We start from the raw sequence: 13,941 nt of genomic DNA on the forward strand, positions 1-13,941 counted from the left end.
TGGGATCTACAGGATCAGCCCCAGACACTGCACCAAGGAGCAACCTGTCTCCCTAGCTAAACTAACCAAACTGAAATTTCCCTGGTTCTTCAAGAGGGCTGCGCCCAGTAAACGCAGCATGAGAGCAGCAGCAGCAGCCCACTAAATTCAAGGCAAGTAAACCAGCAGCAGGGCAGCTGACTCCAGGACTTCTCCGGGTGACAGGAGAGCCCACCTGACTACCAACGACCACAGTTACCACACAGGTCCATACACCTGAGTTGAGCTATGACAATTCCTGAGAAGCACCAGGCATTCAGTGACCATACACTAAAAAGCTCAGGAAGACTACTTCAGGAACAACCATCTTCCTACCAAGGGGATTCTCCCCAACCCAGGATTCCAGGACTTACCAGAAACTAACATCCAACACCTGAGACAGCCAGATGGGTAAAGTCCAACATGAAAACACAACCAACAAAAGCCAAAGAAATATGACATCTCCCAAACCCAGTTATCCAGGGCAAGCAGTGCTGGACAACTATCATAAGAGAATTCAGGGAGATGACCTTACATCTATGCTTATGAAGAGGTTAATAGAGGAAGCAAACAAAATGCATAAACAATAGGTGAAAGATAATTCAAACATATTAAGGCCATCAGTAAAGGAACAGAAGAAAATAAAGTCAAACAGATTATGGTCATCCATAAAGAAATACAGGAAGAAGCTGCCAAACAATTTGAGGCCTTCAGAGAGGAAATAATTAAGTCACTGAAAGAAATAAAAGAAACAGAGGAATGTTCAAACAAACAGGTAAAGGAATTGAAGGAAAAACAGGAAAATACAGTCAGACAGGTGAGGGAAGTCAACAAAATGGTTAAAGATCTGAAGACAGAATTGGAAAAATTAAAGAAAACACAAATGGAGAAAAATCATGGAGAGAGAGAACTTAGGTAAGAAAACAGGAACTGCAGAGGTAAGCATAACCAACAGACTACAAGAGATGGAAGAAAGAATATGAGGTGTGGAAGATACAATGGAAAAAAATTGATGTATCCATCAAAGAAAATGTTAAATCTAAGAAATTCTTAACACAAACCATCCAAGAAATCCAAGACAACATGAAAGACAAAACCGAAGCATAATAAAACTAGAGGAAAGACTAGAGTTACTCCTCCAAGGATCAGAAAATATTTTCAACAAAACCATAAAGGAAATTTCCCCAAATTAAAGGAGAGGCCTATAAGCATACAAGAGGCCTACAGAACACCTAATAAATTAGACCAGAAAAGAAAATCCTTCCACCACATAGTAATCAAAACAGTAAGAATACAGAACAAAGAAAAAAATACTAAAAGCTGCAAGGGAAAAAGGCCAAGTAACATATAATGGCAAACCCATCAGAATCACACCTGACTTTTCAACAGAGACTATGAAAGCCAGAAGGGCCTGGACGGTTATCATGCAGACCCTAAGAGAACACAGATGTCAACCCAGGCTACTATACCCAACAAAACTCTCATACTCATCATAGATGGAGAAGACAAGATATTCAACGACAAAAACAAATTTAAACAATACCTACCCACAAATCTAGTGTTACAGAAGATACTAGAAGGAAAAATACAACCCCAGAAAACTAACTACTTTCAGGAAAATGCAGGAAATAAATAAACTCACTACAGCAAAACTAAAAGTTGCCAAGCACACAAACACATGACCACAACCAACATCAAAATCAAAGGGTCTAACAGCCACCGCTCATTAATCTCTCTCAACATCAGTGGACTCAACTCTCCAGTAAAAAGAAACAGACTAACAGAATGGATACATAAACAAGACCCAACAATCTGTTGCATACAAGAAACACACTTAAGTCACAAAGATAGACATTACCTGAGAGTAAAGGGCTGGAAGAATGTTTTCAAGACTAATGGACGGAAGAAGCAAGCAGGAGTAGCCGTTCTAATATCTAATAAAATAGATTTTCAACCAAAATTAATCAAGAGAGATGGGGAAGGAAAGTTTCATCAATGGAAACTTCCACCAAGAAGACATCACAATCCTGAACATCTATGCCCCAAATAAAGGGCACCCACATCTGTAAAAGAAAGATTAATAAAACTTAAACAACACATAGATACCCACACATTAATAGTGGGAGACTTCAACACCCCACTCTCAACAAAGGACAGGTCAACAAAACTGAAATTAAACAAAGAAACAATGACTCTAACAGACGTCATGAATCAAATGGACCTAACAGACACCTACAGAATTTTTCACCCAAAAACAAAAGAATTTACCTTCTTCTCAGCATGACATGGAACATTTTCCAAAATAGACCATATAGGCGGTCACAAAGCAAAACTCAATGGATACAAGAAGATTGAAATAATCCCGTGTATCCTTTCTGACCATCATGAACTAAAGCTGGACCTCAAAAATAACAGAAATAGCAAAAAAACAACATACATATGGAAACTGAACAACTCGCTACTCAATGACAGCTGGGTCAGGGAAGACGTAAAGAAAAGCACTGCTAAGAGGAACATTCACAGCACTAAGTGCCTTCAAGAAGAAATTTGAAACATCTCATTCAAGTAACTTAACAGCTCACCTGAAGCCCTAAAAAAATGAGAAGCAGACATACCCAAAACGAGTAGACAGCTGGAAATAATCAAACTCAGAGCTGAAATCAATAAATTAGAAACAAATAAAACCATTCAAAGAATCAATTAAACCAAGAACTGGTTCTTTGAGAAAAATCAACAAGATAGACAAACCCTTTGCCAAACTAACTAAAAGGCAGAGAGACACTATCCAAATCAACAAAATAACAAACGAAAAGGGGGACATAACAACAGACACTGAGGAAATATAAACAATCATTAGGTCTTAATTCAAAAGCCTATGTGCCATAAAATTTGAAAATCTAAATAAAATGAACAATTTTCTGGATCAATTCCACTTACCAAAGCTGAATCAAGACCACGTAAATGAAGTAAATAGTCCTATATCCCCCAAGGAAATAGAATACGTCATCAAGAGTTTCCCATTATAAAAAATCCCTGGGCCAGACAGTTTCAGCGCAGAATTCTACCAGAGCTTCAAAGAAGAGCTAACACCAATTTTCTTCAAACTATTCCACAAAATAGAAACAAGAGGAACACTGCCAAACTCATTCTATGAAGCCACAATCACCTTGGTACATAAACCTCACAAAGACCCCAAAAAGAAAGAGAATTTCAGGCCAATATCCCATATGAACATTGATTAAAAAATACTAAGCAGAACATTCGCAAACCGAATCCAAGATATCCACTATGACCAAGAAGGCTTCATCCCAAGCATGCAGGGGTGGTTCAATATGCAGAAATCCATCAATGTAATGCACCATATAAACAAACTGAAAGAAAGAAAACTACCTGATAATCTCCTTAAATGCTGAAAAAGCATTTGATAAAATCCAACATTCATGTATGTTTAAAGTCCTGGAGAGATCAGGGATACAAGGCACATACATAAACATAGTAAAGGCAGTATATTATAGCCAACATCAGACTAAATGGAGAGAAACATAAATCAATCCCACTGAACTCAGGGACAAGGCAAGGCTGCCCAGTCTCTCCCCATCCAACATAGTTCTGGAAGTCCTTGCTAGAGCAATAAGACAATTGAAGGAGATCAAGGGGATATAAATGCAAAAGGAAAAAGTCAAAGTATCACTATTTGCAGATGATATCATAGTATACCTGAGTGACCCCAAAAATTCTACCAAGGAACTCCTACAGCTGATAAAGACCTTGAGCAAAGTATCTGGGTACAAAATTAACTCAAATCAGTAGCCCTCATGTATACAAAAGACAAATGGGCTGCGAAAGAAATTAGGGAAAAAACACTCTTCACAATAGCCATAAAGTATCTTGGTGTAACTCTAACCAAGCAAGTCAAAGTCTTGTATGAACAAAAACTTCAAGTCTCTGAAGAAAGAAACTGAAAAACATATTAGAAAATGGAAAGATTTCCCATGCTCATGGCTTGGCAGGATTAACATTGAAAATGGCCATCTTACCAACGCAACTCCCATCAAAATACCAATACAATTCTTTACAGACCTTGAAAGAAAAATTCTCAACTTGATATGAAATAAGAAACCTAGAATCACTAAAAGTCCTCCACAATAAAAGATCTTCTGAAGGTATCCCCATCCCTGATATCAAGCTGTACTATAGAGCAACAGTAATAAAATCTGCATGGTACTGGCATAGAAACAGAATGGAGGATCAATAGAATTGAATAGAAATAAACCCACACACTTATGGACACCTAATCATTGACAAAGATGCCAAAATCATACAATGGAAAAAAAGATAGCATCTTTAACAAATGGTGCTGGTCTAACTGGATGTCTACATGTAGAAAAATGCAAATAGATCCATACTTATCACCATGCACAAAACTAAAGTCCAAGTGGATCAAAGACTTCAACATAAAACCAAACACACTAAATCTGTTAGAAGAAAAAGTAGAAAAGAGCCTTCACCTCATTGGCACAGGAGACAACTTCTTGAACAGAACATCAACATTCCAATCTCTAAGACAGACGATCAGTAAATGGGACCTCATGAAACTGAAAATCTTCTATAAAGCAAAAGACACTGTCATCACAACAAAATGACAGCCTACAATTTGGGAAAGTGTCTTCACCAACCCTATATCTGGAGGGCTAATATGCAGAATATAGAGAACTCAAGAAGTTAAACAGAAACAAATCAAGTAATGCAACTAAAAAACGGTGTACAGAGCTAAACAGAGAAAATTCTCAATAGAGAAATATCAAATGGAAGATATACAAATACATAAAGACATACTCAACATTCTTACTCATCAGGGAAATGCAAATCAAAACGACCCAGAGATTTCACCTTACACCCATCAGAATGGCTAACATCAAGAACTCAAGTGACAACACATGCTGGGGAGGAAGTGAAGAAAGGGGAACCCTCCTCTTTTTCTGGTGGGAATGTAAACTTGTACATCCACTTTGGAAATCAATCTGATGCTTTCTCAGGCAATTAGGAATAGTGCTACCTCAAGATCCAGTTATACCACTCCTGAGCATATATCCAAAAGATACTCAAGTATACAACAAGGACATTTGCTCAACCATGTTCATAGCAATTTTATTCGTAATAGCCAGAACCTGGAAACAACCCAAATGTCCCTTAGTGGAGGAGTGGATATAGAAATTGTGATACATTTACACAATGAAATACTACTCAGCAATTAAAAACAAGGAAATCATGAAATTTCCAGGCAAATGGCGGGAACTAGAAAAGATCCTCCTGAGTGAGGTATCCTAGAAGCAGAAAAACACACATGGTATATACTCACTAATAAGTGACTATTAGACATATAATATAGGATAAACATACTAAAATCTGTACACTGAAAGAAGCTAAGCAAGAAGGACGACCCTGGGAAAGATGCTCAATCTTTATTCAGAAAGATAGATATCGGAAGAAGGTGAAAGTAAGGAACAAGACAGAAGCCTACTAGAGAGGGCCTCTGAAAGACTCTACCCAGCAGGGTGTTAAAGCAGATGCTAAGACTCGTAGCCAAACTTTGGGTGGAGTGCAGAGAATCTTATGAAAAAAGGGGGAGTTAGAAAGACCTAGAAGGGTCTGGAGCTCTACAAGGAGAACAATACAACCAAAAGATCTGGGCCTAGGGGACTTACCTGAGACTGATATTCCAACAAAGGACCATTCATGGAGATAACCTGGACCTGCTAACCAGAGGTAGCCCGTGGCAGCTCAGTCTCCAAATGGGTTCCCTATTAAGGGGAGCAAGGGCTGCCTCTGACATGAACTCAGTGGCTGGCTCTTTGATCACCTCCCCCTGAAGGGGGAGCAGCCTGTCCAGGCCACAGAAGAAGACTATAAAAGTCAGTCCTGATGAGAACTGACAGGATAGGGTCAGATGGAAAGGGAGGAGGTCCTCCACAATCAGTGGTCAGGGGAAGGGGCATGGGAGGAGATGAGGGTGATAGGAAGAGAGGGAGGGAGGGAAGGATTCTTAGGGAATGAGGGTGGGGGCTACAGCTGGGATACAAAGTGAATAAATTGTATTAAATTTTAAAAATGAAAGAAAATGCATCATGAGCATCATCACAGGCCAATCTGATCCAGGTAATTCTTCAGTTGAGGTCTCTTCTTCCCAGGTGACTCTGGGTTTATGTCAAATTCACAGCTGAAACTAATTCCAACAGCATGCTCCCCCACGGAAAGCTGGGAAAGTTTACTCGCCTCTCCTAGCATAGACTAAGTAGGGGGTGATACCAATCTCCCATAACAATCTAATTGAGGGATGATCCCAATCTTCCAAGATGGTCTAAGTTTATGGACAATTTTATTCGTAATAGCCAAAATCCATGTAGAGCCTGTCAGACAATTCATAAAGATCAAGACAAGGTCCTTCAAGCTGTATAATTTCACATCAGCCCAAACCCCGTTATTCTTCTAGGGACATTTAATGGATGGAACAAGTAAATTGTGTGGTGTTGCTCATCTATAACTTGCCTCACCTTTGCACTCAACATGTTTATTAATTATCCTTCCCTTGCAGCTATGCACATGCCAACACTAACAAGGAAATAGTAACTGCTCCAATAGAGTCTTTGAGGGCAGGGCTCTAAGCCGGAAGGGTAAACGATTCTACTGAGGCAGGCAGTGCAACTTCCTGTGTGAGCAAGAAGGCCTTGGAGGATCTGGAAAAGAAATCCCTGACAGAGAGTACCAGGAGAAAAGAAAACAACTGCTGTGCATGGAGTCACCAAGAAAGTGCCACAGATAACTACCACCAGGCCCTGCAACTCTTGGTGGGCAAAATAAAGTGAACTGGTCTAGGTTTCTAAGTACAGTATTAGAAATTTAAATGTTAATCTACTTTTTAAAATGAGGACTGAGCAGTGACAAATGTTTTCTAGTAAAAACCTTGACTTGGCAGTAGGAAATGGAGGAAGGTAGAAAGACACAAAAAACTACCTCCGATGCCTTTGTTTATTCTGCATATGCCACCTCCCTTCAACAGACTCTTTCAGGTTTCAGAACTCTTCACCACAGGGAGGGTCTGAAATGTTTGCTCAAAAAATAGAAGAAAAACAAAGAACTCAAAGCTTACCCACTCTTTAAGTAAAATCTACCCACTCTCCCTTCCTTCTCCCCTCATCCTCAAACTCTTCTTTGGCCTGTTTTCCACCTGTGGTTATTCCCATGTACAAAGGAATGCCCCTGCTATTTTTTAACTGTCAGTTTTATCTCTTTTCTTGCTAATTGCAGCATAACCATTGAAGAACAAAAGGGACCACATTTATCTTTACAGTTAAGGTGAATTCTGAGCTTGACACAGAAAATCTACCTGTCCTCAGCTCTGGGCTTCCTTAGTAGCTTCAAGAGCCTATATGCAACACTATGGTTTAAACTCAAGATGTTGAATATTACACATCCAACTTATTAAAAACACTGGGTTACTCTACCCCTCTGCTTATCTCAGTCAGTTTTATTTACAGTAAACTAATAATACTAGAAACAATGTATTTTATACACAGCCAGGCCCTGTTTATTATGTTACCCAGACATTAGTGACCCTTCTTGGGAATCCAGCATGGAATCACTGCTGAATGACAATGGCCACACTAGCTTTAAGAGCCTTGCGGCTTCTCAAACAGCTAGACCATTTTCATTTGACATTAAACTAAAATGGCCAAGAGCTAGTCGTACCTACAAGATAAGCAACCTGGACAATAATTGAGACAATTTAGTGATATGCAGAAATTAAACAAAGAATGGTGTTACTATTGTACACACACACACACACACACACACACACACACACACATGAATTAAGACCTTCCATCGGAACAGTATGACCTAAAACATTCAGAATTCTTTCTTTAGTGGCATTCCTGTGTATTTTTTTTTTCAGGTTGCACACAGCACAGACTCATGACAAGCGCCCGAATGGTTTTTAATTCAAGGGAAGGCTTTCTGTTTTTTTAATTGACTGATTACCAGGGCATAACACACAGGCTGTGGTAAATCAAGGGGTTCACAGAGCTGTGCTGGTTCCTTTAGGCCTTCCCTGTTTTAAAGGCATCTCTGTTACCCAAAGTATACTCAGACTGTCTATGGCAGTTCCACCCTCACCGTTCTCAGTGCCTTGGTCTTGCCTAATTGTTAGGTCATTCTGCTTATTTCCAGCTGTTGAGGACTGCAGCCTACATAATGAGAAATCCTCATTTGCTACAGGGAACTTATTTCAATTTTAGCACAGCTCACACAACTAAAAGCTCACCTGTCTGAGGGTCAAGTCAATAACAGAACTGTAGGAGTGACACGATTCCTCCAGACTGTTGTTTTCTGTGCACAACAGCCTTAAGTAGAAGGGAACACTTAGCAAGGTGGCCTCTATCAGGAAAATCAAATTAAAAACCCTTCCTTCCTGGCTCCACTCACCATTGTATGACAAGACGGCTGTCGCTTTTAATAAACTTCCTTTTTCCTTCCATAAGCCTGGGAACCAGGATCACAATTTCACATAAGCGGGAGGTCCTAACTGGGCTATGGGGAACCCATGTTTATGGGAGCTAGGAACCAGGAATGGGGATGCCTCGTGCCAAAGGCAAGGGTTCCCATTGAGGTTTCGGAGGAGGTAAGGAGACCAGATGGAAGCAGCTGGATGTCCGCGCCTACCCAAGATTTTCATACCAGGCATCAATTCCCGGAGGCACCTCTTGGAATTGCGCAACAGCACCCGTAACCCATACTCGGTGATAATCCCTACCGCCCAGGGGCCCTGTAGAGCAGGTGATCTCAGAGCAAGAGTCCCCACTCACCCCCTCGCCTCCGGAGCATTGATTGCCCTTGCTTACCCAGGGCCCAGGTGCAGCTCTCCTTGATGGCTTTGTATTTGCTCCCGGATGCGTCCCTCTGCAGCTTCCTCAGGATCTCTTCCATCTTGGCCTTCCCACAGCCAGGCCCCCGACCCAGAGATCCGCGCAGGGGACGCGCCTAGGCGGCCGCTGTGCTCATCCCCATAGCGCTCCGCGGCCGCTGATGAATCACGCCTGCTCCACGCCGCGGGCCACGTCAGCCCGGTCGCCACGCCCGTTGGCACGCGCGCCGCGTCAGGTGCGCTCTCCAGCGGGAGGACTCGGGAGACCAAGGCTGCCCACCTAATGCCCTGGAGGACCTGGGGAATCAGGCTTCCTGCAAAGGTGGGGATCTGTGGCTGGCTGAAGGCCAGGCTCCGCCCGCCTGAGGGATCCACTGAGAGCTTTGGACAGAGGGCAGGGAGGGGCCTGGCCTTTTGTACCTATCTCTTGCAGTGCCTGCCATATCCCTGCAACCTGGAAAACGACCACGTTTAGCTGTTCTCAAACCAAAATTCGTTCAGTAAACAGCTACCCTCCCCCACCCCCCGTTTCAGGCTGAAGTCATCCAGCAAAGACTATGTCCTATGTCTGCCCTGTAAGGACCTTTTAAATAATAATGTATTAGGTTCATACATTAGACTCTAATACAGTTCTCTAGTAAATAAGAAATGCACGTGAGAATTAATCTACAAAAAGGTTTAGAAGAAGATTAAAATGAATACACTTATCTTAGTACATTGAGATAAATACCAAACCAGCTAAATCAGAAATTGAAAAGAGAGGAAAAAAAAAAAAAATCAATAGATGTAATTAACAACTTAGAATCTTTAAGCAGCCCAGCAGTTAACCTGAGGGGTTCCCCAAAATTAATGGTCCTGTATATAAGCAAAGAAACCAGGCCTCAGCTACTTCTCAGCTAGCAAGAATTGTATTCCATACACCCTGAATCCAAAGACGTTTAAAAACCTTCAGGACCAGCAGGTGAAGATAGGAAACTTGGAAGCTCAAGGTAATCTTCGGCTATACAGCCAGCTTGAGACAAGCCTGAAGTACACAAAACTGTCAACATCATCATCGTTATCATCATCATCATAACAAAAATAAACAAATAAATTAAAAATCTCTTCCCTCCCTTTCTCTACCTCTCTTGTAATGGGGCTGAGTTGTTTCCCTCTGAAGAAAAGGACACAGGGACACAGTGGCAGCAGAGGGTTGTTGGGTTTGGATAGGCAGGAAAAGCCTGACTCCTGGGAAGCCAAGGGGACTAAACTAGGAAGGTAGAGTGAGCCAGAGCTTCTGCTATTTGAGTGGCTCAGATGTTTCCCTTTGCCAGCTGTTAGAGGAAAGAGGAGGCCTGAAGGAAAGCAATGACCTTGTCCTGAGTAAGAGCTGTGGTTGGTAGTGAGGATGCAGTTAGAAGTTAATTTTGGTTCTTTTTATTTTTTATTTATTTTTAGTATTTATTACAATTTATTCACTTTATATCCCAGCTGTAGCACCCTCCCTAGTCCCCTCCAAACCCTGCCTTACCTCCCTCTCATCCTCCCAAGACCCTGCCCTAGTCCACTGATAGGGGAGGTCCTCCTCTACTTCCATCTGTCTCTAGTCTATCAGGTCTCATCAGGACTGGCTGCATTGTCTTCATCTGTGGACTGGTAAGGCTGCAACCCACCAGAGGGAGATGATCAAAGAGCCAGCCACTGAATTCATGTCAGAGATACCCTCTGTTCCCCTTACTATGGAACCCAGTTGGTGACTGCCATGGGCTATATCTGTGCAGGGATTCTAGATTATCTCTATGCATGGTCTTGGGTTGGAATATCAGTCTTAGAAAAGATCCCAGGGCTCAGATATTTGGGTTCTGTTACTCTCCTTGTGAAGCTCCTGTTCCCTCCAGGTCTTTCATCTCCCCCTTCTTTCATAAGATTCCCTGCACTCTGCCCAAAATTTGGCTGGAATCTCACCATCTGCTTTAATACCCTGCTGGGTAGAGTTTTTCAGAGGCCCTCTGTGGTAGGTTCCTGTCCTGTTCCCTATTTTCTCCATCTTCTGAAGTCTATTTCTTTTTGTCTTTCTAAATGAGACTGAGCATCTTACCCAAGGTTCTCCTTCGTCTTAGCTTCTTTAGGTGTACAGATTTTAGTATGATTATCCTATATTATATGTATAATATCCACGTATAAGTGAGTATTTACCATGTGTGTCTTTCTGATTCAAGGATCTTCACCAACTATATCTAACTATATCTGCTATATCTGACAACAGGGCAAATATCCAGAATATATATAAAGAACTCAAGAAGTTAAACAACAAAAAAACATGAAATCCTATTAAAAAATGGGGTACAGAGCTAAACAGAGAATTCTCAATAGAGGAATATCGAATTGTAGAGAAACACTTAAAGAAATGCTCAACATCCTTAGTCATCAGGGAAATGCAAATCAAAACAACCCTGAGATTTCACCTTACACCCATCAGAATGGCTAAGATCAAAAAATCAAGTGACAACACATGCTGGAGAGGATGTGGAGAAAAGAGAGGCCTCCTCTATTGCTGGTGGGCAGGTAAACTTGTGCAAGGACTTTGGAAATCAATCTGGTGCTTTCTCAGACAACTAGGAATAGTGCTTCCTCAAGATCCATCTATACTACTACTAGCCATATATCCAAAATATGCTCAAGTACACAACAAGGAAATTTGCTGAACCATGTTTATAGCAGCTTTATTCCTAATAGCCAGAATCTGGAAAAACAAAAACAAAAACAAACAAACAAGAACATGTGTCCCTCAATTGAGGGATGGAAATTGTGGTACATTTACACAATGGAATACTACTTGGCAATTAAAAACAAGGAAATCATGAAACTTGCAGGCAAATGGTGGAAACTAGAAGAGATCATTCTGAGAGAAGTATCCCAGAAACAGAAAGACACACATAGTATAATTTTGGTTCTTTTGGGGGAAGTTTTTATTTTGTTTTTTTGTTTTGTTTTGTTTTGTTTTGTTTGAGTCAGGGTCTCACTATGTAGTGCTACCTGTCCTGGAACTTGCTCTGTCTACCAAACTGACTTTGAACTTACAGAGATCTCCCTGCCTCCTGAGTGTCACCAGTACCTGGTACAAATTCAGTTTTTATTAGAAATATATTTGTAATAATAGGGATGCAGTCTGCAGAAAGGTGATGGCTGGGGGAATGTAACAGGTTTCACAGCAATCAAGAATAAATTGTGTTTCATTTAAGTGAAAAGGGGAGACACTGTGAAAGGATTTGATGACTGGATAGAGAAGTGGCAGCATAAGGGATTCCTTCAGGTTTATTTAAGAAATCAGAAGACAATGGCCCCATTCTGTAAGGCGAAAATGATAATGGAAGAGGGCCTTGAAAGAAAGGGAATAGACAAGCTCCGAGTTAACATGGTCTGAATGAAAAGACAATGGCACATTAGTAGGATATACCTATGGACAGGAACTCCTGGACTGAGGTCTGGGATGAAAGAGAGGATTTTAAGCCATTCAATATAGTGAGTGGTTGGTGTCAGAGGCCAGGGAGGAAGTTGCAGGACCTAAAATAAGGGGCAGAGTAGTAAGGACAAGGTAGAAACGAGGAGCTGTGAGAAATCCTAGGAGTGAAGGGCAGTCAGGAAACTGTCCAAAGGGGAGGGAAGTGTTGACTGTTGTTAGTTCCTTCAAAGTGCCAGTTCCCAAGGGCCCTTCTACCCAACATCCACACACCCAATGCCATTTTAAAAGTAAGGTTTCTAGTGATAAAAAGCAAACAACAAAGCCTCATATTTAACCATAGTATTAATTACTTGAAATAATATATTGATCAGAACTATACCATGCATCAAAATGAATTACTGATATTTTAAAGAGTTAGCTCTAAGAATTAAATCATAAAAAGTTAAGAAAAAAATTCAATGAAAAATACTTCCTAATACATCGAAAGTTCTAAAAACCAGTTATGGCAGAAGTGGGGAAAATTCAATAAATTTCATGATTTGGCTATTTAAAACTTTTAAGTCAAAAGTTCAATTTACAAATTAAAGTTCAGATATGATGGTTTAAATGAGAAATGTACCTTACAGGCTCCTATATTTGAACATTTGTTCTCCAGTTGGTAGTGTTGTCAGGGAAGGTTTAGGAACCCTGAGAGTGTGGAGCCTTGCTGGAGAAAGCATGGCAATTAGGGGTATAGAGCTTTGTGGTTTTATAGCCTGGCCCCAGCTGCTGTTATCTGTTTCCTGTGTGCAGATGGAATTAGATTTGCCAGCTCTCTGTTCTTGCCTTCCATGCCTTCTCTGCCTGTTGTCATCTCTTCCCTGCCAAGATGGACTCTAGGCCTCTAGAAATGGAAGCCAAAGTAAACACTTTCTTCCCAGAGTTACTTTTGGCCATGGTATTTTATCACAGCAACAGAAAAGCCACTAAAACCACAACACGTTACACTCAAGTAGATTTAAAAAAAAGAAAGGGAATCTAGCTTTTAATTTTACATAGACTTATATTTTGAGCCTTTTTTAAAGTTTTCTTAGCTCTATAATTAAAAGAGATTACTTAAGATACAAACCAGGAAAGTGATTCTAATAATGCCAGAGATGTAAAATTTGAATAATGTTAAAAAGCCATACCAAACTGTTAAAAGGTGGTATTGGAGGGGGGGGTATATTCTCTAAAAGCAAACCAAACAGTTAATATGAACTTTGCTTACATAATAAATAAAATGTTTCACACATGCACAAAAGTCTAAGTGGCTAATTTTTAGTAATCAAAAAATAGAGTTCTTGCTGGGTATCGTGGTACATGCCTACAATTCCAGCACTTGGGGAGACAGAGCTATGCAGATCTCTGTGGGTTGAATGGCAGCCTGGTCTCCAAAGCAAGGCTAGGACAGCCAAAGCTATAAAGAGAAACCCTGTCTCGAAAACAAAACAAACAAAAAGTTCCATTCACAAATCAACATGCAGATGTGGTGATTTGAAAGAGAAATGTCCCCTAGAGGCTCCTGTATTTGAATACTTGG

General features: G+C 40.8%; 1 protein-coding gene across 1 annotated transcript in view; it reads right to left on the minus strand.

Annotated features, from left to right (window-relative positions):
* Positions 1-9,104, minus strand: part of Arfgef3 (ARFGEF family member 3) — a 155,663-nt gene extending 146,559 nt beyond the window's left edge. Inside the window, exon 1 of the mRNA XM_055599343.1 lies at positions 8,916-9,104. Coding sequence (XP_055455318.1) covers positions 8,916-9,000 — 85 coding nt within the window. The 5' untranslated portion in view covers positions 9,001-9,104. The remainder of the gene's footprint in view (positions 1-8,915) is intronic.
* Between the last annotated feature and the right edge of the window lie 4,837 nt (positions 9,105-13,941).

The sequence above is a fragment of the Psammomys obesus genome, unplaced genomic scaffold (assembly GCF_907164565.1).
Source record: "Psammomys obesus unplaced genomic scaffold, mPsaObe1.curated_primary_1811, whole genome shotgun sequence".
Taxonomy (NCBI): domain Eukaryota; kingdom Metazoa; phylum Chordata; class Mammalia; order Rodentia; family Muridae; genus Psammomys; species Psammomys obesus.